The 27,203-nt window shown below is 42.3% G+C and overlaps 1 protein-coding gene across 1 annotated transcript; it reads left to right on the top strand.

Annotated features, from left to right (window-relative positions):
• The first annotated feature begins 24,320 nt into the window (after positions 1 to 24,320).
• ppp1r3c2a (protein phosphatase 1 regulatory subunit 3C2, duplicate a) lies at positions 24,321 to 25,890 on the top strand. The gene is made up of 3 exons (XM_035184925.1): positions 24,321 to 24,425; positions 24,536 to 24,612; positions 24,712 to 25,890. Exons 2-3 carry the CDS (start codon positions 24,599 to 24,601, stop codon positions 25,694 to 25,696), a joined length of 999 nt encoding a protein of 332 aa, XP_035040816.1. The 5' UTR covers positions 24,321 to 24,425; positions 24,536 to 24,598; the 3' UTR covers positions 25,697 to 25,890.
• Positions 25,891 to 27,203: the final 1,313 nt, after the last annotated feature.

Here is a 27,203-nt window from a genome sequence, read left to right as displayed (position 1 = left end):
CGGCTCTCGCCATTAGCAGCTTTAAGGCAGAGGCTCAGCATGTGGGGCAATTTTAAATTCAAAGTGAAACGAGTTGCATTCAGCTGAGACACCAGGAGAGCATCCGGGGAGGAGCAGGTAGAGTCCCTTTCATTTTTTTTTATCTCAGGTGCCCAGAATATACACTCAATAAGTCAGGAGGCCGACATTCATGTGTCACATATTTACTAAGTGCAGTAGAGCCGGCACATCAAGGTCATACATGCACATGATTTTATGAATACTGTTTTATATTTCACTCTTTATTTTATTGATTTAAAAACTATTTCCTTTGGATTTATACCTTTGTTTACTCTTTTTGTCTCATTGTCTTCATCTGTTTTTATATCTGAAGAACTTTGTAAACTTGTTTTTGAAGGAAATCTATAAATAGCGATCTTTATTATTGATATGTGTCAATGGAATAAACAGTTAAATTATGAAATATCAGGTTTTGGACCAAATGATGCTTCAGGAAAATCATTGTGTGGTAACAAACAACATTAAGAAACACATTTCTGTCCCTGAAGCTGCAATTTGAGCAAAAATGACATTAACAGCATCACCTGAAGGATTTATGACAGTTTCCTCTTGTCAGTGACGTGGTGGAAATATTCTAACAAGCATCACATGTCTCCCCTGGGTTCCCACGTCCAAGAGCCAAGTGTCCCTGTTTACTACTCAAACCTTCTTTAGTCCCTTAAAACTTCAATTATTTAATTAATTTCCCATCGTTATGTCTAATTACGAGAGCTGCAGCTGAGTCAACGCTCCTCACGTGTCACCAACATGTGTGGAAGTTGAAGATGTTTTTAAAAAGTGTCGTCTTCCGTCCCTTCCTCTTACGCACACATTCTAGACAATGAGCACAAACGCGTTCACTCGACTCTCGTGTTAATGAAGTGCAGTGATTTAATTTAATCCAGTAGATTGTGTCACATTCAATGTGTTTTATTCATTTAACCTAATACACATTAGTGGGGAAGCAGCCGTGGCTTTCCACTTCACCTTTTTCTTGCACAGTCGCATTCATTTCATTTCGCAGCCCGACCCGTCTCTCGGGCTTTTCTGCCCCGCTGCTCGCCTCTCATCCACCTCTGGGTCGCCGAGGTTAAAGTTGAACCGAGACTCTTACCGACTCCCCTCTCTTCCACCGTGTAATCCCCGGCCGTCTGTGGCCCGATTCCTTGTGAGCGGCAGATGTGAAGCTCATTTCAGACAGTCCCGACACGCTCTCTGACTCCATCTGTCTCCAAACATGTCTGCCTGGTGAGCCGCTGTATCGCTGCAGAGAGGCAGCGCTGGGTTTCAGGGCTCTGGAGCCAATCAGAGGAGAAAATACAGCATTAGCACCTTGAAGGTGAGCGGAAGACGCCCCCCCACCCCCCTGCTGTGGAAACCGCACTGATCACTGTGAGATCTGTAATATGGAGTTTAGAAAAATGGCGGAAGAGGTGTGTCAGGTCCTTTTAAATAAAAGTAAACAACGTGGAGAGGTCGGCGCCGCAGGCCGGCAAAGGAGCAGGGTCAGATGTGTGTAGCCGAGGTGAACAGACACATTTAGAAAAAGGCCTGAGCCCAGTTTTGTGAGTAACGGTTTGCATACGGGATCGGTGTCAGCGGAACTTACAGACCATGCAGTGTAAAATTTGAATTTGTATTGTAATTACTGTGGGGGGCTGAAAAACAAACAGTAATGGCTAATCATGAGGAAAAATGAGGCAGGAGGCGAAACAGCACAGAGAGAAAAATGAAACGGTGCATGAATCATTAGAAACAGTAATAACCCCAGCAAGTTATAGTCCTGCATTCATGATTTCTGTTTTTCGGGTTTGGATGTACAGCTCACAAAAAAAAAAAAACATACCCCCAGTCCTCCAAAGTCTTTGAGAGAAACTTGTTGTTTGTCCGTGGACTCTGCATGGAATGACACATTGGAGTATTTTCTCTATAACAGCCCCACAGGGCAGGACAACACTGTTTGTCTGTGCCTTCAAATCCATTACAAATCACTGCTGGGAGATAAATCTTTTTGGCGTTCCTCTACAGGGGGAATGTGGGAGAAGCCATCGACTGGAAGTATTAAAAATGATCTTTATTTGAACACTTTGCATTGAGCATCATTCTGACTCTTGCAATTGGCCATGTACTCGATAGACTGCACATCAATTAGCCACAATAATAAAAGAGATATTGTGGCTGATCGACAACATTAGAGGTGGTTACGTTAATAAAAATGTGGTTAAAGTTAGAAGAAAACAGGACAAACAGGAGAACATCGGCTAAAAATAAAAAGTAGTGTTATCAACTAACTATAGTTACAATAAAACAAAGTAGAATTACTCAGAGGTTCGTGTACATTTGCCTCTTTCAGAGCATTTCAGCACATTTCAGCCCGACTGATGCCTCCCAGTCTCCTTCCCTCCACAACATTTCATAAAAGTGCATCATATTTTGTAAATTGATCATAAGTAGACACATTTCTGCAAAGTGACCTGTAACTGCAGCTGGACAGTGGCAGATCCAGACTGAGCTTAACGACCCGGCCTTGGTAAATCTGGATTATGTCTCGAAATGATACGGGGTAAAAAAAACCCACAACAGGCAGATTGAAAGTGAGTTTCAGTGGTTTTAGTGGGACTATAAAGGCGAATCAATGTGAGCAGTAAACATTGATGTCAAGCTGCTCTCACACATGCACTGCTACCCTGACCTTTTCCAGATCTCGCCCAGAGGGGCTGTAGCTCACATGTAAACACAAACGTCCGAATCAGTTGAACAGGACATTATACTTAACGTTACTCTGACAGCTCCCTCATATAAAGTCTGTGTAATGTCCAATTAGGCCTCAATGAGTGAAAAGAGCCAGTTACTGGCCGGAGAATTCACAATGAGAGAGAGAGAGAGAGAGAGAGAGAGAGAGAGAGAGAGAGAGAGAGAGAGGATGTGTTGATGTTTCTATTCTGACTCCTGCTCGCTCTGCTCAGACGCCACCTCAGACATCGTCACATGGTCGATCAGCTGGTTATGCACTATGAACTATAAACTAGATCTGATCACATCGGATCTTGGTCGGTGTCTTCCACACGTATGGCACCGCTCTTTCATCCTGGAGATGTTTGTTTTCATTTTTGTCACGTGTTAGAAACCTCAGCGACCTACCCCCCCACTAGCTCACAGTGAATCCTGCAGAGCGTCTCCTGCTGTGTTCTCACACGTCGCCACCGCCAGACTTTCTGCAGACTTTATACCAGGGGGGCCAGGAGGAGAAGGACGGCAGAAACTCCGGAGACTCTCACTTGTGTGGAGGATCTCTGGACATTCAGTGCACCTCTGAAAGCAACTAATGTTTCATTTGTTTTATGAATCAACCTTAAATTACGTCTGCAAATATCATATTTCCATGTTTTCTAAGTTTTGATTCGATCTGCCCTTTTCCTCTGCAGTGTTTGTGCACCCGACTTGATCATTAACACCATCTTCTGCTCTTGATGAACATTGGAAACCTGCAGACATTCACACCAACATCATGCACAGCTGAACATTGTTCATAAAACGTGATACGTTTTGTATATAACCAATTCAACCTTGAACACTATATTCTTTTAAGTGCAGGCCATCAACTGTCATCACATGAAATATGATATATGTGAGAGGGACTTAACGTCCTAATGCACTTTATGATTTAAAGCACATCGGAGGAACTGCTCATCAAAAAGATCTGCGTTGCCAAATATGTGAGCGTTTTTATGGATTGCAATATAACATTTTAACATTGTTGAGTTTCTACTTTTCTGTCAGGAAACTTATACCTTACTGCTATTGGGACAATTCCCCTGACTTCTATATCTGAAGGCGAATAAACTTTGATTCAATACCACTGAAAAGAAACCTCCAAAAAATGTTACTACTGCCATAAGTTTGTTTATTGCACTAACTTGCGACTGCTCGTCTCTGGGAAACCAAACAATACAAGAGTGCACAGATATTTCCTCGGTAAATAAATGATGAATAGATCGTTGACCAATAAGATTCCCTGGATGAACCCAGGGCCACACCCCCTGTAGTTCTACCCACCATCTGTCACTGGAGTGAAAAGTTCAATGTTCCCCTCTTAAGTCAAATTAAAATACTGACGTAGCTGCAGTTGCACTAAATTCTCTTTACACACTGATTTTAAAAACACGTGACAGCTCAATCTCCCCATTTTATATTTCTCTAGCGCTCTCAGTCACTCTCTGTTCATCTTTCCCTCGTGAATCATTATCTCCCCACCCCCCCCTCTCATCCCAGCATGTGCAGGGGCAGTATTATAAGACTGCGGTGGCCTTTCAGAGAGGATAACCAAATCCCCGCTGGAGATGCTTGAGTAAATGAACGTGGGAAATGAGTGTACTTTAGAACACAGTGATACTCGGTCCACACGGAGGGGGAAGCCTTCACTGGCTAAACCCTCTAGTCCCCTGCCTGGTGTTTACCCCTGGTAACATATCGCTCCAGATCTGCAATCCCCACTATCCTCAAAACCCCATTACAGACGCTAATCCCCAGCAGTGCACTCTCTGCACTCCCCCTCGCTGTGGGAGGCATCGTGGTCACGCCGAGTGACGTCATTAACCACTGAAACCAAACTGCAGATATCCCTCCTGTCAGATCTCTCCATGACATTCCCCTCTTCCTTCTGTTGTCTGGGAATCAAACATGGCTGTAAATTAACCGGGCTCGTCACAGGCGAGCTCATTTGGCTTGTTTGTTGGGCTTTGCCGAACAGCAGGATGCTCCGCGTGGCGCCACATGCTACGAGCAAGTGTTACAGTGGTGGCAAAGGCACAGAAAACAAACATTATAATGAGAACACAATGTTCAGCGTGTGATTATTGTTGTTTTCTACAAACTGGGAGTGGAAAAACACAGAATGACGGTCGAGTACTTTTGAAGGCCGCCCGACTCCTTTGTGCCAGATACATCTAAATGGATCTTGCCTTGTGATAAAAACGTCTGATTGGAAGTGAGAGACACGGAATGTACGAAAATAAAAGTGACTGTGAACGGAGGGATTGTAGTCGCTGCAAACAAGTCTGCAGATGAATGTGGCGATACGGTATTTGCCCAAAATGCTGCGTTGTTGCCAGAGGGAAAACCAAAGCTGGAGAACAAATGATTATTGTCGACAAATCTGCAGCTAACGGTTCTGTTTGACGGGGCAGGGATGTCGGATTTAACAAGGCAACATTGAAATAATAAACGCGAACCAGAAATAGGAAGGAAACCGCCCAAAAAAATAGTTTTATCACTTTCAGAAACAGGCTCAGGGATACGAGGGGGAGTCGGGTTCAGGAAGATTTGGATATGATTTCTACAATAAGGATGTTTTATACTACGCTCGGTATTTATTCAGACAGGAATGAATTAAGATAAGTAGCCCACAAAGAAATGACTCATCAGGAGAGATTTCTGTTACATGCAGTTAACCATGTTTTATATTAATGTGGGCTCAGGATCTGAATGTGTACATGTCCCCTGACAGAGACTCTGCATCGTCTGCACAGTGATTCAGAGATTTAAGGCTTTCGCTGTGCAGTTGACCTTAAGGGAGAAAGATGTGCATGAAAACAGGAGTAACAAAAGAAAGAGGAGTTTGCAAAGCATTTCCTTTACGCACAGAGATACTGTAGCAAACATACAAGGTAGTAAAGGAGACATGTTGTGCTTATATCCAGGTTCATACTTTTAATTTGTGTTATTACTTTTGTGTTATTACTTTAAAATGTTTACATGCTTTATAATTAGGTCCTGATACATCCCAGTCTGCTGTGTTTGGCCAGCTGGACGACTTTGTTGTGATTGGACAACCGCTTCCAGCACGTGGAGGAAATATCTCAACTTCCCCGCTCTCACTTTACCTGATGCTAAAAATGTATGTTTCCTTTTAACACAATGATAATTATCACCTTTGAAGCCCTTGTGCTAATTTTTTTTAAACGAATATTGGCCAACGTCAGCATTGATTTGGAGTTTGCGTTTCAGTCCTTCACATGAATCTGTTGTTGGATTTCGTGAGAGGGAAACATCAGGCTCTTATTCTCCTGAATACTCGCCCACCTTGCTATTCGGTGCGAGACAGGTCGCTTTTCATACGGAGCGGCAGGGGAATTTCTGACAAGCTAATGGAAACTTGCAATTACACACAAATTTGTGGAGTGTCGGTGCCTCGTGTGACCTGAGAATGAAAAGATGTTTTTCTTGGGTTTTCGTGACTCTGATACCAAAGAGGGGAGAGAACTGAAAGAACCACAGTTTTCTGGTGAGTTGAGTCTGAACACACACACACAGACAGACACACACACAGACAGACACACACACACACACACACACACACACACACACACACACACACACACTCGGCTGGTGAGTCTGTTGTTAGGGTAGTTTGGTACATTTGCTTCTTGGGGTCAGTGAACACGAGGACTCAACTTTGTGTGAATAACGCAGAGTGAAGGTGTGTTTCTGACTGAATACACTTGTGTTCAAAGCTTTTTGGCTGCAAACAGCTGCAGCTGAAAAACAACGCTGTGCGAGTGGGAGGAGAGGAACTACACGGCGAAGTTGTCCAGTCTTTTCAATTCTATTTCTATAGAGCCAAATTATAACACAGCAACATCGTAGCGAGGTCAAGACCCGAGAATATAATAGAGAAACTCACCAGTTTCCACAATGAGCGAAGCAGTGGAGACACAAACAGGAAGGAACCTCCGGTGGAACCAGACCCAGCGTGGGCGGCCATCTTTTGTGTGTGTGTGTGTGGGTGGAGGAGTTATTGTTAACACGAACAAAGTTGTGGGATGTTAGAATTATTCCAAACGCTCAGTGGAGCTGAGGGACCCTGCAGAGCTGCGTGATCATTATCTAAATATAACCATGTGAGTGACCCACTTCAGTGACAGTCTTTAAATCCACTGTTATTCTAATGAATTTGATTATAGCCACTTTAATTACGTAGAATTATTAATCTTGTTTGGAGATAATGGACATAAATACTAAATATTCCCATTCAGGTCACTTTCGGCTGTTTGAGCAATACCACCCACCATTTTCCTGCGGGACCTTGTATTTGTATTTCCATATAAAGCTTGAGGAATTGCAACGTGAAACTAGACAGAAATACTTCAACTATATATATATATTTGCATCTTATAGAACATTCAAGTGACTTTGCATTCTTCCCATTCCAGTTCAGTGAAACCCAGAGAGCAGTGTTTAAGTTTCTAAATAAATCCTTAGAAGACCACGGAGGTCGATAAAATGAACGAGCCACAATCACACCTGTAAACGCTCTGTCTGCGAGGCGGCCGGCGAACGACCTTAAGATGTTTACAAATGGGTGCGTGAATGGGTCCTGGTCACACACCAAATGAGGGATTCTGTCAGCGCATGAGGAATCGGCAGCAGATGCATGGAGGCCTGCTGGCTCCCGGCCCACACTGGATCCTCTTGGACCCACTCTAAAGCCTCCTTGGGGGGGGGGGCTTTTAATGGAACAACAGCTGTGCCAACGCTATTTCTCATTTAACTCACTTAGAGGCTGCCTTCTTATCACAGCCTCCGAACGAAAACACTGGGTCGCCCTTCCAGCGCTCCCCACCCCCACCCCGCCTTTCTCCAGAGCTCCTTAACGTGATTGTAAACTTTCAAAATTTGATTGTGGTTGGAGGATCGCTCTGTGAATTTGATCGAAACCGCCGCTAGAAAGCAAATGCGCCCGGTTTCCTTGGAGCAAAGCCCCCCCTCCCTGGGCCGGGCCTGTATCCCAGTGCACACAGGCAGCGACGGAGCACAGAAAGCTCTGCACACATAATCATACACACACCCAAGAGGCCACTCTAATATAATTAGGTACAAACCAATTATTCAAGCAATCAGTCTCAGTTTGATGATGTGTCAACACTCCTTGTCAGTCCTATTTCCCAAACTGTTCTTGAGCTGCATCGCTAATTCCCCGCATTCATACTCGGCGTTCCGCAGAAAGCTTGCGCTCTCTTCTCAATTTTAATCATCGCAGCCTCCGCAATCAAGAGCGGGGAAAAGCCGTTGCACGAGAGGTCAGAGGTCGAGTTGTGAAATATCACAAAAGTGTGAATTTAGATGAGCCACTCTGCCAGTTATCCTCCCACAGTAAGAGTCCAAAATGGCCCCACTCCAATGCATATCGCCGCCTTATTGCGACGGGCGAGCCGGCGGAGCAATTTCAAAGCAGCGTATAGAAAATCCCGGAGACGGAAATAGACGTGGATACGAGGCGGGAACGTGGAAAATAAAGTGCAGGTGAAGTGGAGTGACGCACCCGTCAAACGGCAAAATCATTTTCTTATGAGGCTTAGTTTAGGGGTCGTGTTTCTCCTTCAACTGTCAGAGGAACCGTCGTTATTGTGGATCTACGTGGGGCAAATTAGCACGACTTTGTTCCTGTCCACATACGTCCTTGTCAAAATCATCATCAGCCCTGAGTTTCAAGTACATGATTGGGAATGTACTTTTGAATTATATGCAAATCAGCCCATTATTGAATATATATCCATACATAATGAGATTAATCTTTAGAAAAACTATCCAAGGTCATTTAACAAGTAATAATAATAATGTAATATGATGCATGAGTCAAAAGAAGAGTGTGAGGAGGGAAAATTAAACAAACTTGTATAAATTTGTCCAAAAAACACATCAGATAAAAATATAACAAACATTTCCTACATGCACTCGTGAAACTGAGCCACGTTAAGTGTCTCATGTGTTCAACATGTACAGCAGTGCCCTGAACCCGTTGATCAAAAACACTCCCAGCAGACGTGTCCAGAAAAAAAAAAGCTCAACTTGAAGACGACGTTAAAAGAGACATGGAATATAAAATGGTTTCAAACGACACTGGAGACACTTCCTGTCGTCCTCTGGGACCCGAATGGAAGAGTCCAGCTCTCAGAGCCAAAGGCACCGTGTCAGATCTTCGCTGAGCACAAACAGACTCTGCGCTCTGCTCGGTTTAAGACTGACATTCTGAGTGTAGTAACACAATATGCTCTCAGTTGTGGTTTGCTTGATATTCCTTCTGACCGTTTCTCTCATAAGTCTTTCAGCAGAACGTCCATCAGCACTAAGAGATGGTTTTTAAAATGATCCCTAATGTAAATCCCTTTTAAAAAACCTTTGGAGAAGATGTGAGAACTGTGTTATCTTTCAAATGATGTGTCATTCATGCACTTTGGCATTGAGGCTTTTCTCTATTCAGCTTTTTTACATTTGAATATGTGAAAAAGGAGAAACTTACATTTTTAAAAAGGTGGATTTTATTTGGGTCCATTTTGCATTAATGCATCTTTTCAAGTGCTGTGTATAGGAAACTGTTTGGGGTTTTTATAGAAGCTTAGTTTTACAAATATTTTGTATAGAAAAAGATATTATATATACATTTTTTAGGTGTTTTAATATCAACAAAACCTTTATACAATCATCAACGTTACAGTAAACACACATTGAATCCTTGGGCTTTTATATAAGACTCAAGTTTGGTTCTTTTGAAAGTTTCCAGTGGAATCACCAGAGAATAGCCGAATGTGCAGACCGGGGTTTTGAGCTTAATTCTTCTTTCTTCCTTCCTCTGTCTTTTCTGTACTTGGAGGTCAGAGGTCAGCTTCAGAGCTGCAGAAATAAGAAACGAGTCTCCTGCTCAAGGACTCGAAATTGTAAACAGATGAGCGCACCCTGCATTCTAATGATAAATGCTCTTTTATGCTCTACAGCCAAGCAGCATTCACAACGTGAGTGTGTTGGTCCCAAACAACGACTGGATGAACATTCACATTTCCCAGTGGAAACACCCGAATGACTTTGACTCTCGATGCCACGATGCGGTTGATATTTTTGTCTCAGGTAAACTGTACAGTTTCCATGGCAGCCATTGGAAGTCAAAGTCATCCAGCTCAGTATCTCAATATCTGTTCCCTGAGTTCTTCTTGAAGACGGATCCTCTGAATCCCTGGACTCCTCCACTCCTCACCGAGCTGTGACCACCACCTCCTCCGAATATGAAACTGTGACCCGCTGCCTGTCACCAAACTTGTTTATAGCGCTCGCAGACACAAGAGGGATTCTTACCGTCGCGATATATTTTCAAGTGAAACCCAGTAATGATGTTTCCAAAATATTTCAGTCGGCTACATCAGCTTGTGTTGACATGCTATCGAGCTCGCAGGTGATTAGGCCTAAGATGTGATGCGTTGGGAATCATTTTTTTCTTTCAAAGAGTCCCACGTCTCCCAACATCACAATAATTTGCCGGTCGTCTGAAACCGGCTTCGGGACGAAGGATCCTAAAATAAAGATGAGCCGGGGATCAGTCAAATGTAAAGATGTGTAACACGCAGCAGCTAAAGTTAGCTTCCCGGAGTTCGGTAGCTAACTTTTTTTCAAATAAGAGAAGGAACACTTTTGACAAGCTCTAGCGGAGCTGTGCTGTTTGGCTCCAGTTTGGTACCAAGCCGTCTTCGCCCTTTCACAACACAGCCACCTCTTTAATTCCACAACTGTCAGGTCGGGCTGCATGCAGTCAGTGCAGCTCTATTTATTTGTGTCTTGTCAAGGAACACCGACGCTGCCGTCCTTTTTTGAACTGACAAGAGCAGGCGATGACATATGCATGCACGCCGCTGTGGGACGGTTTCCAGGGATCCGGTGGAGCTGCACAACATCGGGAAGTCTTTCTGAACCCTCGCCATTAAGCACTCGTTTGGGGGATTAGCTAAATTCGCCCTTTCTCTGTGATGAGCCCCTGGCGGCCCCGGAGGTAAACCCGACCTCTTTCTCTTCTTCTTTCCCCCTTATTTCTTCCACTCTTGTTTTCCCTTATTAGAGTCTTAACTTGGGGGCTAATCACCAGTTACGTTTCAAGTGGACTTAAAAAAAACGATCAGCGACTGGTGGAATACAAGTTTAACAGAGAACGCTTCCTCTAACTTTTTTTACCACGTGATCTTTTCCAATCCCGGGAAAGACAAGGCAATAAATCAGGAGGGTGGCAACACTCCGCCGAGCAACTAATCTCAGATGTTTCCTCTGGACTCGCTGCGATCAACGAATTACCGACGCAGGAGCCTCATTGACATGCCACAGCAGCCGCACAGGTGAAATGACAGGAGCTCCCCAGACACAATGCAGGGCCCCTGCTTTCGTTTTGAGTGGCATCACCCCCCATCACACACTCACACACACACACACACACACACACACCCTTCAGACCATCTCATAACCCGTGCCCCTTTTTTTTTTCCCCCGCTATTTCTCATTCCATTAAACCCTGAATTATTCAAAGCAGATGAAATTGATTTCTTGATAATTTAATCGCAAATCAAAGCCGAACTTTGGGCCCAGTTCGTTCCCCGAGGGCAATTTCTTTTTTGACAATCAAATATTCATGGAGAAATGAAATGTTAGCAGATCATTTCTGCTTCTGGCTGATTAGGCAGACACAATGAAAGTCAGATGGAGAAAAGGAAGGAGGCATGGAATTAACTTACGCCAATATGCCGTGAAAAAAATTGAGAGGGAGATAAGATTCCTCAGATTTGATTCTATGATCCAGGAAAAGCCCCCGAGGACTCGCTCCTCTTTGTCACATCGAGCCAATTTGCAGCGTCGAGATGAATCAAACCTGTAATAAACATAACTTATAATGAGTCTCTGTGCTTTTATTTACCAGGCGACGATCTATCATTGCTGCAGAGTTGACATTTCTGTATTTAAGTATTGATAATAAAGTGTGTTGACCAGTAAATATTCAGCAAGTTGTCAGTTGAATATTGTCTGGATCCCTCAAGAGGAACACGTCCCCCCCCCCCGGCCTCAGGTTAACCTCGACCCGACCCCAACATTTAACCACATTTATACATTATTAAATATAGTAGGTTTGGTATTTATGCTGGCCTGTTGAAATAAAGATGTGATTCATCAGAAAATAAGATAAGTTTGTATTTTCAAAACTCAAATAACATAAAAATAAAGGATTGAATATTTGTTAAACCCAGCTTTTGACTTTTAAAACCACTTTTGTGCGACGTAAAAACCAATACACAGCAAATGTGATCAAAAAGGAGAGAAACAAACAACAGCACAAGGAAAAGTTAAGTTGGTAAAGTTCCATTAAACTTCCCAGTACTTCCTTATCAATTCATGTGTGTTTCATTCAGGCTCAGACACGGAGGTGGTTTCACTGTGACTCGTCTTTTGATGACAGTAAGAACAGATGTTCACAGTTAATTTGTTTGGATCGTGTGAACGTGAGGGCAAATACAACAAATAGAAAATAACAGTGTTATCTTGTGAAAACACGCATTCAGGTCAACAGCATTGACGCACTTTAGCATTTAATAACAAAAGAAAATCACCTCAGTTTGCAAAAGACGACATTTTCATAGGAGTATTAGGAATATGTCAGAAATAAATGCAAGTTAATGTGTGACTCTACTTTTAAGGCTTTCCAAAATAATGTACAAAGATCATAAGGAATTGCAAAACTACGTCATCTCTGAAGTCATCATCTCTGCGTATCACTACAAACTACATCAGTACCATGACCTCTGTTCTGAGTATTTTACAGGAAGGGAACAAGAATGAATTTTCATTACGAAACAAAAAGGACCCGATGTGACTGGAATTCACCTCCGAGCTGTGAACTGGGATGATTACGGTCCATTTGAGATCCCTGGGTCTGCATAATAATTCTATGGGTTTGGTTTCTTATTATTTTCTTCAGGTGTAAAGAGAAAATGGGAGAGAGAGAGAGTGATAGAATAAAAAGAGGAGATCAAATGGCATCACAGGGAATGAGGAAGTACGGAAGAATTTTTAATACGGTTCCGCCAGCCTGAGCGGCTAATTCACTCAGCAGCTCTCTCGGCTGAGAGCAGCCCGACTGCAGCTTCTCAAGGCAAACGATGACTTACTCAAACTGACGTGGAGAGCAGCAACATCAGATGTATTAGTTCAACAGATTGCATTTACTGCTCGGAACATACTTGTGGCCAGATGCTTACGTGTCCTCTGCAGCGAGCTTCACCAGGGTTAATGGAGAACGGTCCGGCTGAGGCCTGCAGAGCCTCCAGGTAAACTCCTGAATCCACAGAGGGCCGAGATGTGGAGGATGACATTTGAGGCGCAGCAGAGGGAGCAGGTAACAAGTGGAGCACAGCGTGTTACTGCATTAATCTGTCCAATGAGAAAACTGTTTGATGCTAGTCAGGTTGGATGATGTGTCAACAGTTGATATTGACTTATTTCTTCTATTTGTTTCCATTATATTCAGTTTTTAAGTTGTGGAATTGACCCGTTTACAACATTTCTGCAGGAAACTCTCGCACGAGGTCCACTACAGTGATCCAGGATCCTATTGGCTCCTCCACCCCGTCTGCAAACATCATTATTGACTACACCTGGGTGTCTATAGCATCTACCATGAGCTATATGCCTGCAGTGTGTATTAATGCTAAAAAACACACAATACTGTTTGACGGCCAAGGACAGTACTGCTGGTTAATACTTCCTGTAACTGGTGAGGAAACATGCAAACCCATTTTTCCCCACTTTTATAGGATTAATGGGAGAAATTTGTAATATTGAATCGCCTACATTCCACTGGCTGCAACTTTTAGATTGTGGAAACAATAACAAACTTAAAATTGAATTTGAGTCTTTATGCTAATGCCATGACTCATCAAAATGATATAGTTGTCTGTGATTGATGAAGTACAATAGTTGATACACGTCACAATCCATCCATCCGTCTGTTTTCAGGCTGCTTAGATCACATGCATGGAGGGAAAAGGGCAACAGGCCAGATAACCTTTCCTGAGCAACGTGTGTGTGTGTGTGTGTGTGTGTGTGTGTGTGTGTGTGTGTGTGTGTGTGTGTGTGTGTGACTTCATAATATGCTGTATTTTCTCCCAGTAATCAATTAATTTCTCATTAGACTGGAACTATTAAATTAAGTCCATGTGTACATGAGTTGTACAATGTCAATTTGCATCAGCTCTCTAATTTCTCTATTTGTTTTTTGTTTTATTAGAAAGCCACCAATGAAATGTTGCTGCACAAATAAGTAAAATTAAATTTGAATATTATAAAGAAAGATAATTTATTTCTACTGTTTTCCATTAGCTTGGTTAAATGCAGCGTAAATATCAGCCGAACAACTAATAACAGAGTCACTATTTCATTTTAATTAAAGTACTTTTTGATTCCTCATTAGCTTTCATAATCAAATAATTAATATTCAAAAGTATGTGTAATTAAGTATTGTCTTTATTCACATGTAACAGTTACACCACACTTCCTGCTGCCTGCATCCTCCCATACATTAAAGCCCCCTCAGAGTTAGCGGTGTTTAATTAACTGTGCTCACTTCTGTTCACACCCAGGCTCTGGTAATAAGGCCTTTCAATAATGCAGAAATCCATCGGATCGCTCCAAGACACTTAGAGCCTGTGGGATCACGACATGCATCACAGGAAGTAAGCTTTCCCCCCAATCTGCCCTCTCCAAGGTCAACAAACTGTCATCGTTTAATTGCAAAATGGGTCAAAATGAGCAATAGCACTGGAGACGCCGCGTTCCTCCCGGTGCTGCCTGGGATGAGACTCCATTATTTACTTGCAACCATTTGTACCACATGGGAACTTTCTTTCACACAATGAATATGTATTCTCACCACTGCACTTATGCAGTGTTCAGCAGCAGCAGCGGCAGCAGCAGCAGAGTGGAGGAGGATACAATGCATCTGAGACTGTGTATTCTACATTAGCACCAGCGGCTATGTCTCACACTAACCCAGTAGCATATATAAGACAAACTCTGGGGTGCATAATTCATCATATGGATAATGAATTAATGTTTTCAATTTGCTAAATTAACATGTTCTAACATGGTACAGCCAAGTACAAGAATATCTATAAGTTAACACACACACACGAAAAAAAACTGAACTGGTTGTTTTTAATCCTGAGAATTTCTGCTCATGTAACAGTGTGTGTGTGCCTGTGTGTGCCAGACTGCCCAGTGCAGCCAGTGCCAGGCGGAGGGCCGACTCCAGTTGGTGAAGTTCTCAGCAACATACATCCTTTGCTGATACTGTGTCCAAGGTTACAGAAGTGCTTGCGTTGGTGGAAATTATTTCACGAGGCTGATTGAGCCAAAGCCAGAGCCACGAGCGCACCTGTGGGCTACAGGCCTGTGTGGCATGTGCAATTCATAAAGGAAAAGGTATAGTGCAGCTTTTATTGTGCTTATCTTTTGTGTAGGGACGTAATGACGCAGGGTGAGAAGGAGGATTGTGTATTCGCCACCGCTGGTGCTCCACTGCTGGTGCTCCACTGCCATCAAGTGGAGCTGCAAGAGACTGCGAGCGGGGCCACAGAGTTCAGGATAATCACTGGATAGATGCTTGTATGATAACATGTTCTTTAACACGAGAATTGTGAATCATAGACACGTGTGATTCTGTAATTACAATTGCACAAATGCAATATGAACATACATGCATGAAATAACAAAACAATTAAATCAACAGTAATCAAGTCCACTGCTTTGAAAGTACATTTGGTTGTTTCCACTGTGTTCATGTGAAACCTGATCTGCCCTCCCATGTTTTTTTGTTTTTTTGAAGTATCTTCCATCAGGATTCGTTTGGATTTAAAAGGTGAAAAGCCGTAAAGGGAAGTAACTTTCATGTGGATTCACCTGACCGGTCCATTTCCTCCCCAGCTGCGAGCGACCGACCCAACAGAAAAAAACGTTTCGCTTTGCCCACAGATGTTGAGCAAAATGGTGCCGTGGTGGGGAAATGAGGACACGTCTGACGGGGACACCCGAGGTCTCCGGCTCCTTCCTTTCACCTGGTTTCACCTGGAAATATGTTCTCAGGAGAATAAATCACATCACAACTCATCAAACCTCGACCTGACGATTTCAATGACACGGTGCATCCAAAACTGACCATTATTGTAATGATAATGAATGTGCAGAGGGATAATACACTGCTGTTTCAAGGTCTGAGGCAAGTGTCAGCGTCTCAAGTGTCTCCAGGAACTGATTCATATATTTAAAGTCGGGTTGAACCACTCAAGAAAAGGTCAGTGTAACTATCTCTGGTCTTGTTAGACTTGTTAGAATAAAGATATTATGACGCTTTCTACTACTGTCACTCGACAAAAATGCTGGTAATCTCAATCGTAAAAATGCCTTTATATCACAGACAATAGGATTATATGATGCTCAGGCACATCCCTCCCTGAAGGAAGACACACCCATCAGCTGGCCCGTGTGCTTATGAATCATAGAGCCATGAAAAATCAACCGAAACTACAGAAGCATCTTTTAAATCACTTCGCTCCTGGTTCAGAATGAGCTCTTTCAAAACAGGTCACGGATAAACAGGGATTTTCTGCAGCATTACTGGTTTTTAATGTGGTGGCTGATCGGTGAATGTTGGGCAGGGAGATATTGCTGTTTTCACCATAAGGGGTTTATTATTAATTATACAGTGCATTACAGAATATCAACAACATGGACCTTTTATTTCATGCATCACCTCTGCACATGTTCATTTTCAATTAGCAAAGCAGGAAGTGAGAAGATGTATAATAATGTGTATTTTACCTGTGCACCATGGGTAATATTCCTCAGTAACAGATTTTTTTATGAATATCACATGTATTTGATATTTATTTCATACGTTAAGATATGAATTGATATATGACAATACTAATATGTATGTTTACGAGAGATTTTTAGTTGTCCTTTCATTTAGATATGGATATTTGGGGACTGATGTCAATACTTGTAGGGAGTAAAACAATTCAGATACCGATATATTAGCTGATACATATATTTAAAAATAGCAATAATTCTTAAGATGTCATTAAGAGACCATTATGACCTTTAAGACCATTCAATGAAAAACAAATGTGAATTTTAAATGCACATTTATTCTTCTTCTGTTATGGACAAAGTAGGTGATGACACCATTTCCAGCAGCCAATGTATATGTCTGCATTGTTTATCCTTCAAAATAAAAGTCTTTGTAAACAAACATGAACGAATATACCGATTTCTCGGTGCACTGACATCGTCGGCTCCAATTTGAAATTCATTTTTTAAAGTGAGTCATCATTTCCCCGGGTCCAGCTCGTATCTGTCAGTTGATCCATCTGCTGTTTTTTCCTTTTGTGCTCCACTGACTTTATTTCCATATGCACATAATATTTCAGTTATCTTGCAGCTGTGAAGCCATTCTGACTCGTGTCTAGAAATATTCCATTTGGCAGGACTGCCTCACGCCGGATTCTGCTTCACTTTACGTCTCATTCAAACTCCATTTGGCCACATCTCAAAACAGAGCTGTTTGCCCCTTTCTGTGCAGATGAGGAGTTTGTGGGGGGGGGAGGACACGGATGGTGATGTTACCTGCAGGTTCCGTTTGTACCAGCTCAGATATGTTACATACAAATCGACCTCAGACAAACATGGACAAACATGATCCATGCATGATTCACTGCTCGGTATCCTACAGGTGGATTAACAGATGGAACATCACGGCTGATGGGGTCCGGTTATGTTAGTGTATGAAGACATGAAGATGATTAATAGAGCTAAAAGATAATCAGCTTGAGTCGCTTTAGAAGCTGTAGGAATTAAACCTCTGGCTCTGCTACATTTGAGTTTCAGCCTGAGGGGAAACATGTCAGTGAGCACAGATCGATTTAATATTCAAGAATTTCATTTCACCAATAATGAAGAACTACTCTAATTTAATCTAAACTCAATTCCCTGACCTCATTCAACTGTTAAAAACAATGTGCTGGAATTCAGTGTTTGATCAAGTCTGTTTGAAAAGCTTTTATTATTTTTTATGACAGAATCCAAACAATAGGATTTTAGATTTCTTATCCTCCGGGGAGATTTCATTTCATGTCCATTGGAGAATTGTCACTCCTTACATTAAGCAATTATCTATTGTTTACACAGAAAAATTTAATAAGAGCAAAGTCAGGAGTTAGAGAACATGTGAATTATAGCCATTATTATTGTTAATTGTATTTATCATTAGCTATTGCTTAAAAAGAGTAAACAGAAGTTTTGAGGACCAATCCGTAAATATGTTCTCCATCCTCCAAAATAAACATAAACAAAAGATAATACAACCATACTTGTGTAATAAAGGGGAACTTGCTACTTGCTACTATGTAAGATTGCGCAGCTCATTAATAGCAAACAATAAATGCACGATATATACACTGTGCAGGAAAACCATTTATTTCTCACAAAGGAGAAAATAACAGTGAAGCTCTAGTAAGTTACATATGATACAGTTGTACTATTTAAACTGTGTCGCTAACTTTATTCAAAGTGGAGCTTTTCAAATATCACAACATGACCAGCAGCTAGACACATAAATAACCTGCTGCTGCTTTACACAACTATGACTTCCACCAGTTACATAAACAGGACAGTGAGCCAGCTCCTCGCGGTGAGGCGCTCCCTCCTCCTCCCACAGGAGGGAGCTCCTCGCTCAGCCCCTGTAGTGTCTGCAGGGAGTCAGCAGGAATAATGAAGGAGGTCCTGCAGGCTGCTATCTGCAGCCAGCCGAGGGTGGTAATGGGGTTACAGTCCACAATTTACTGCTCTACCCCTTCAAGCTTACATCAGCCTCTCTCATCGCTCCTCTTAAAAGAGGAAATCTTAATCGTTCTGCCAGCAGAAATACAGTTTTGGCTTTGAAGATGTTATTCCCCCCCCGAAAGAAATAAGGTTTTGGCTTTGAAGATACCATTATTACAGCTATATTTATTTATTTATATGTTTATTCCCCCGCCAGAATGGACTCGACTCTTTAAAAGTGTCTGAGGCATTTCAGGTTTCTAACATTAAAACTTCAAAAAGTGTTTCGAGCAGCGGAGCCGACAAATTGGTCCAAAACATTGTGTTTGGGCGACTTCCTCTTTACAGGAAATAAGTCTGTCAAGTGTGGAGGGATCATTTGTCCTCAAGAAACAAAGCATACAAAGAATAAATGAAAACTCTACACATGATCATCAAATAATCCAGAATTAAATAATCATTTTCTCTCCAGTGGTGTAAATATATTTGCCAGATATGGAAGATAAATGTTTTATGCATCATCATCATCAATACTATGCATTTATTTACCTCTGTGGTTTAAGTGCAGCTAAATCACAGTGATGGTGTCAGAGATTTATTTTCAGCTTCGGTGAGGGTGTCCTGAAACTGAGGGTTTCCCATTAGAATGTTCAATATATATATATATATATATAAATATGTATAATACATCCTCCTAAGAGGTTATGTTTTCATCTGTGTTTGTCTGTGTGTTTGTTTGCAGGATAACACAAAGAGTGGGGCTTGTTTGGTGCAGATGCAAATAAAAGTCTGGATGTAGTGAATTTAAATGTGGACATGACAGAGGTTTGCACCATTCTAGTATTCATAATTATTCAAATCATAAACAACAGTATTCACACATTAAAAATTAAAAATAAAACACAGAAACCTCGACATATTGTGAATTTAGTGACACCTTTGTTACCAATGGAATTCACAGTGTACGTGAGGTACGTGAGCGTGAGGCCTCAAAAGGTTCATAATTGCAGTGCATCAGGTTGTTATGATAATAAGGAAGAAACCGCAGCTGCATTCGAACAATATGTGAACTTTCTCTCCTCCTTCCACGTCTGTTTGAAGCTCTGTCAACACTGTCAATCAACGTTCCTGTTCATGTCCGGGCTCGAAGGGCGAGGTGTGGGAATCTGTCGTCCTCTGGCTGAGGTTCATCATCCCGACAAGAGGAAACAAATAAGGAATGAAACACGGCTGTGAATGCACAGATGCGTGTGGTTGAGTGTGACACTGAGCTGCAGTGAAACCACAGAGGTCAGATTATTATAACCCCTGGTTCCATGTTCTTGTTTGACCACGGTGATAAAGGGAGAGCACGCCCGCTGCCGCAGGGAAACTATTTCAGGAAACACAGGTTGTATCAGAGAAGAGGGACAAACGCCATATGTGGACATTCAGGTTGAAGGACACATGGCAGTGAGATTGCAAGGGACAGCCACATGTGAACACCTTCTATTGAGTCACCGGTTTGTTTTGTTGCTACGATGCTTGTTGTCGAGCGGGATCACAGAGCTTTTATATTTGAAAAATTGTATGATGAAATAACAGCAGTTATGTAAATCATTCAAACTCACATGTAAACCACAGATATAACCAGTTATTCAGCAAAGCAATTCAGTTTCATTTCTATGAAAAACACAAGACGTTAAAATATAAATTGCAGATAAACCAGGTAGGATGAGCGCAGGTCTGGATATAAAAAGCTACGAATATACGTAATACCTGTCAGTACATTATAGGACTGTTTGAGGAGGGCTCACTAATGACGACTTATTCTGAAAGGGAACTACACTCGTTACATTAATGCACTGAAAATCCCCAAAATCATAATTACTTTAAATGACCAACAATGAGATATTTTCTTATTGTTATCTTCCATCATATTATAACTTATACAATATGGAGCCTAATTAGTTTTGTGTTGAATCGGCTCATACAGTTCCCTGTTGTAATCGAGCAGCTCAGCTAAGCTAACGTGTTGGAAAGACACCGGTGACAATTCCTCTTTAAATTCAATTTGAGCCCGTAGCAGTGACAGTTATCCTCATGAGAGGACGTCTAGACAGAGCAGCAACACAAACACAGACTCAGACTGTAAGAGACGTAATGATCCATGACTCTGTATGAGTCTGCATGAGCTCACTGAACATCTGCACGGAGCAGAAACGACGTAATCGCTGTCGCATCAGGACATTTAGGCTCTGCAGAGCGGCTGAGAGGAGTCGGGACATATACGCCTATTATTTTAACATCTGCTTTTCACTTGATTTACGACCAACAGGGTTTGGTAACTTGATAAAACATTCTTGTGTGGTGAGTAAATAAAGATCTGACGGTGAGATTCTGTAGGCAACCGCATTGTGCCTGGTATCTTATATGTGTTGATGAATGAATGCTTAAAAGTGAAATACAAAAACACAAGAACAGGACAGTAGTTGGATAAAAGAATCTCAAATAAATCCCATTCAGTTTTATTCGCATGTAACCCAAGTAACTTCAGATAATAAGGTTGAGACTTTACAGTATTATAGAGAAACCTAATAGTTCCACTGTTTCCAGGACTGAGTTCTTCAGGTGTTTGTACCTGGGGTCACATCTCTTCCAGTTCATCTTGCAAACCTGCTCCTTCTTCCTGAAGTTGCTGCCAGTTTCCTCCACTGGGATCCATCACTCGTGTTCTCTGGTTAAACTCGTCAACCACCAGTGTCTCTGGTTGCTTGGTCACTCGCTGTCTGTTGAAAGTCTGGAACTTGAAGGATAACATCAGGACGTGGGTTCTTCTAATCCACTCTGGTCGTCGTGTCCTGGTCCCACATGGACTTTGCTGATCTGGGCTACGTCCATGCTGGAATAACTTTAGTCATATTTCTGTGGCCTCACTGGAGGCGTGTCCTGCTGTTCCAAAGGGGAGTGAGACGTCCGCTGTTGCATTTAATAAAACATATATAACGAAAAAATATGAACTATATCAACAATGCAAAACTTTATGAAATTCTGTGTGTACAGTATTTTTCTATTTGACTCGAGGCTACTCCGTGGCTTCATATATTCAAGTGGGAAAAGAAGAAAGGGTTTCTAGCTGCCACCTCAGTATCACCCCCGTCTTACGTGCTGCATAAGTAATGGGAATCTGGAGGAGTTATAGGTTAATATGATACCAGGCTACAATGTGAATATATATTATTTAAAGATAGAAGAAGGAGCTGCAGAGAAGGAAGCTCTCGAAGCCATTCTGTCACTACGTGCACTTGATTCTTCCATTTATTAAAATTCTCAATGTGAGCACTTAATTGATTTTCTCAAGCTCCTCTCACGGCCATTATCTATAACTTGCATATCGGAGGTTTTCTATCGGCTTGTCCTTCTTCCTGGAGCGGCAAAGGAATGGTTCTTTCTCAAGGTTTACATTTTTGTACTGCCCCAATATTTTGATGTTATCTGATGTCACATTGCAAAGATACTTCGAGGATACACGTATTTATATTATGGTATTATTCTTTACTCCATGAAAATGCACAAGTAGCAGTCTGAAGTTGAAAAATCTAAATCTTAACTGGCCAGTGGTAAAGAGTTGAGCTGTTATTGAAAATGAATTAATAAAGAAAAGATAAACAGCTGCAAAATATTCAATAAATTGACATTAGTGCTCTATTTTTACATGTTTTGCATCTTTTGTTGTGAAAAATTTGACTATGAGGTGTGTATTGAAGGACTAATTAGAATATAGCACGTCATAGTTTACACATGAATACGTGTAAAAGATCTGTTGACATTTTACAAACTTAAAAATTACAAAAAAAAACTTCTTCTGGCGGAGAGTTTGTGGAGCGCGGCCGTTTTTCAGATTTTTCTAAATATCCAATTCATACACCTCCGGGGAGAAAGTGGGACCAAATAGAGGCAATATAGTGACACACGGTGACACACATAGCAACACACTTTCTTTGTGTCTGTTTTTATTAATGGTGATAGCTGGTGCTGGTTTACATTTGTGACAGACGGACAAATTATAACCTAAGACCGACTGACGGTTGTGGAAGGAATGTGAACACTCTTACTCATGTGCTTCATTATGTGTCCTCACCTCATACCAGTCTATCAGCCTCTGCCAGTTATGACAGTGTATATTATACTGCTGCACCATCAGCATGTAAAAGACTGATTATCTGCTTTCTGGTCATTTTAACATATTGGATATATCCTTTAATTTGATTTGCACAACACTAAAACACTCTGGGATGGAGATCACATGTCCATGAGGGCGACTGATGAAAAATATGATCGTTGAATGTTTAAGGTTTGTTTCCTCAAACGAAACTCCATTAACAGCATTTATAAAAATGTACTTTTCCAGGTTTAACGGTCAACAATCTGTCAATCTACACTCAACAACTTATATGAGACACTGCAGGGCCCCGGTTTCTGAGCAATTATACATTTGAGTGTGTGCAGTCAGTCGTGAATTAACCTGCGTCTGGAAGCAGCACTTGGCAGAGTCTGATTCCTTTAAGTGGGCTTTACATTGTGTAACATTAATTGTGATGAACCAGAGTGTTTATGTTAAAACCTCAGAGCTGCAGCATCGTGTCGACTCCACAAACTGATCTGAGGCTCAACGCGTTTACAGCTATTTCATTGTGTTACAGCCCAGTAACATGTATTTTCCATAAATTACTCCTTTCTAGACAAAACATCAGTTTAAACAGTTTATGCTGTAATTGGCTCATAGGTGGTGTTGATCTTCTTGGGATGCTAAGCTACATGCTAAACATAACCTATTTCCTAACTAAAATTCTTAAGCGAAGCAGAATTTTGTCAATGAACACACACAAAAGAATACTGTAAATAAAAATACATAATCCACAATAGCTATTTTGCTACTTAAGAGATTATATGGAACAGCGTCACTACCGAAGTGTCTGACTTTTAATGAATATATATATATATCGTTTATTAGATTATAAATAGATATTCTGGTTCTAATTATTAACCGTCTTTAAATTTCAATAAACTGCTTTAACGTCGCCATGGGAACCCATTCTCTCCCTCAGCCACATCAAAGCTTAGCGTTGGGCGACTTCTTCAGCAGTTGTAATTTCCTCTTGAGGTCCGTCTGTCCTAATCTCTGAATGAGAGCTCTGTGCCCGGCGGCCTGATTTACAATTTAAATTGTAGAATGGGACGGGGAGAAGAAGAACTTCACTATTACAAGAATTTTGAATTCTGACTGTTTGGATTTAGAGTTTAATTTGATTTTGTGCTTCCAGCCTCGATTAAACTGGTGCTATAAGAGAGAAGCTTGTAATTTGATGATTTTCCTCTTTGTCTAATGTTTAATTAATTCTTTACTCCTGGGTTCTGTCATAAATTCTACTTGTTTTGACTCTGATTGGCTGTAAATTAAATAAAAAGGTGTTTTACTTTGTTTCTGTTTCATTAAAAAAGGGTGTGTGTTGCAGGACAGATCCATGAAAGGGAAACTTTGAGGCCCAGCTTCCCAGGCACTGGTTCTTTAGTGGGCAGGGCCAAGGAGGCGTCACCTCATTGGTTAAACCGCCCTCATGTTAATGTGGTGACACAGAAGCTTCAGCCTCATTCCCAAACTGCACAGAGATCAGAGACACAGCCTGAGAACAGCATGCCTTCTTCCCCTCTGCTTGGATGAAACACACACTGTGAGTAGATTGATCTTTTAAAAACACCTTGATGTCATTGTTTTCCAGAGGAGGTCATCTTGTGACGGAGACGTTTTACTCATTCGTCGCCTCTGTTGTTCTGCCTGTAGACTCTTCTCTGTGTAAAGAGGCAGCTCGAGCAAAGATTCCAGTGAAACATCTCCTGTGTGAACATGAATTATACGAGGTGAGTTCATTTGATTGTTTCCTTTCTGGCAGAATTTGAAATATGTGCAGTGGTTGTGATTGTGTGTGTGACGGTGGATCTCATGTTAACCCCCCTCAGAGTTCTCCACGCCTTCGGAGGTCACCCCCACGCCGCTGTGATGCCCGTTGACCTCGCCATGTACCTGAGCCTCAGCCGGCGCAAGCCTCTCCATCCCCTGGTGCCCTCGAATCCTCTGAAACCAGCCCAGCGTTATTCTCATCCGACCGACTGTCCGCCAAAGACCGGCCTCCACTCCCCTCATCACTCCTCCTCCTCTTCCTCCTCAGCGCAGCCCTCCTCTTCGGAGCCTCGGAGCTGTTTCCGCAGGGACAGCGGCGGTGGGAACAGGAAGCGCCGCGTGGTGTTTGCGGATGCGAGGGGGCTGGCGCTCACCGCTGTGCGCCTCTTCATCCCGGAGCCCTCCGCTGCTGCGGCTCCGGCCCTGCTGATGAAACCCACTCTGGCCAAGCTGCAGGGCCAAGAGTCGGCCTCGAGCAAACTGGAGCGCTACCGGTTCCGCCCTGGTTTCCCGCAGCCGATGCAGGACTTTAAAAACTTCCTCGCACGACTGAGGGAGACGCACGTGCAGCTGGGGAGCTGCAGCATTACGGATCGCTCCCTGAGCGGGAACGTGTGCGTGTCGCACGACAGCAACGAGAAGGCCGTGCACATAAAGGTGACCTTTGACTCTTGGAGGAGCCATCACGACATCCCGTGCACGTTCCTGCAGCAGCAGCGCTGCGGCGGCGCAGATATGAGCGTTTTTACTTTTGACTTGAGCTTACCCCAGAACATTGATCCGAAGGAGAGAATCGAGTTTTGCGTGTACTTCCGGCCAGGAGCTGGCACGACGGCCCACTGGGATGACAACAGGGGGCAGAACTATAGGCTGTGCGTGGAGAAAGATGCACCGAACACAAACCAGGGGGAGGCTAACAGGTTCTACCCAACACTGTCCAAACACCGGCCTTCACGTGTGCAGACCTCTGCTGATCTGCAGCAGCTTCACAGGACTTTATCAAGCCGAGTCAGAGAAGAGTGGAAAACCCTTGTGTTCAGCTGAGTAGACCAGTGAAGCTAGTCTATAAAGAATATAATATATTTAAATAAAGTATATGTAAAAGGGAGGGAGGGCTTTTAGTAATGTATGGACTTTCTCAAGTGTCAAAGCAAAGCTCAGTCGACCTGAGCCGAACCCTGTTTAAATGTGAATATGTTCAAGTTCTTATTAAAATCAACTTTCTTAAAAAGTGAAAACTTTCAGTTTCATCCCTCTGTAGAAGTTACAGCACATGCAACACATTCATAACTGCAGATTACAATGTATTGTGCAATAATACACATTTGCAAACTGACGCATGAGACGTGTAAAGAACACATGTCTGTAAACAAAGCCAGTATTTTTATACAAACCTTTTGTTCCTGCAGCTACTAACCCTTTTTCTCCCGGGACATTATAATGGACGACAATGTTCCATAGACATTAATTCAGTCTGTCATGTGGTAGAGATGACGTCGTGCATACCAGACAGGGGAAGTCAACAAGCCTAGAGATCCTCTGGGTGGACCACTTCAGACACTCCCCTACCTGCTGTGGGAAGTAGACCAACACGCTGGAAACTGTTGCTTCTTGTACCATACCTGATTGGTTTGGCAAAACACCAGGTAACCACGGCAGCATCGGGGGCCGGCGTGCACTCTGGGTAACGCGCAGGCTTGTGTTCGCATGCCAGGGTGGAGTCACTATGAGACATCCAAGCTGCAGCCACAGTCTTGGCTCTTCTGGTTTCGACTCCTTCTTACTCACCTCTCTGTCCGACCAGTTTTCTTTGTCCCTCGCTCTTCTCTCAGTTTTGTTTCCTCCCAAATTAATTTTTTTTAAACCGTCACAGTTTGGACGTGAGCAGCTCTTTCACACATTGCAACCTGAAGCACTTATTTATTCATCAGGCTGAACAGTGGTGGGTTGGTGTCAGATGTTGTGCACCCCCCCCCTCGCTCCAAGCATCCACTGAATAACAAGCCAACACAACCCTCAGAGCAGGACACACTGTCAAAACAAGCACATTTGTTTCTGTTAGTCATCTTAAGTTACATTTTCAGTAAGTTCCTGCTGCAATCAACACAATCTGTCTGAGGAATGTGTCTGCGGGGAATGATTTCATTCCAATGGAATCTTTGTGTCCAACTTTTGCAAACGTAAACTCGCAAAATAGACCTTAAAGCTGTGCCACAGAAGAGATCAGGCTTAAAAGACAGGTATTGACATGAAACAGGAGCCACTGGTGCAAATATATCTTTTCAATATACTGAGTCTTTCCCAGCTCAGAGCGATGAGTGCAATCTCTGTCTTGAGTGATTGGAAACTGAATCCAGTGGTTTCAGGGTGTCAGCATTAAAGATAATAGATTGTGGAGGTATTACAGATATAAGGGACACAAATCAACATGATCTACGACACCTCTCTCTTTTTTGTTGACCTTGGAAGCTCTGTCACAAACACAGAATTATGTCATTAAACGTAGCATAAAATGCAAATCTAAGCACAGTATTTTCATTTTTTATCAAAC

Source organism: Hippoglossus stenolepis, chromosome 18, assembly GCF_022539355.2.
Source record: "Hippoglossus stenolepis isolate QCI-W04-F060 chromosome 18, HSTE1.2, whole genome shotgun sequence".
NCBI classification, from domain to species: Eukaryota; Metazoa; Chordata; class Actinopteri; order Pleuronectiformes; family Pleuronectidae; genus Hippoglossus; species Hippoglossus stenolepis.
This window is presented reverse-complemented; position numbering and strand designations above follow the sequence as displayed.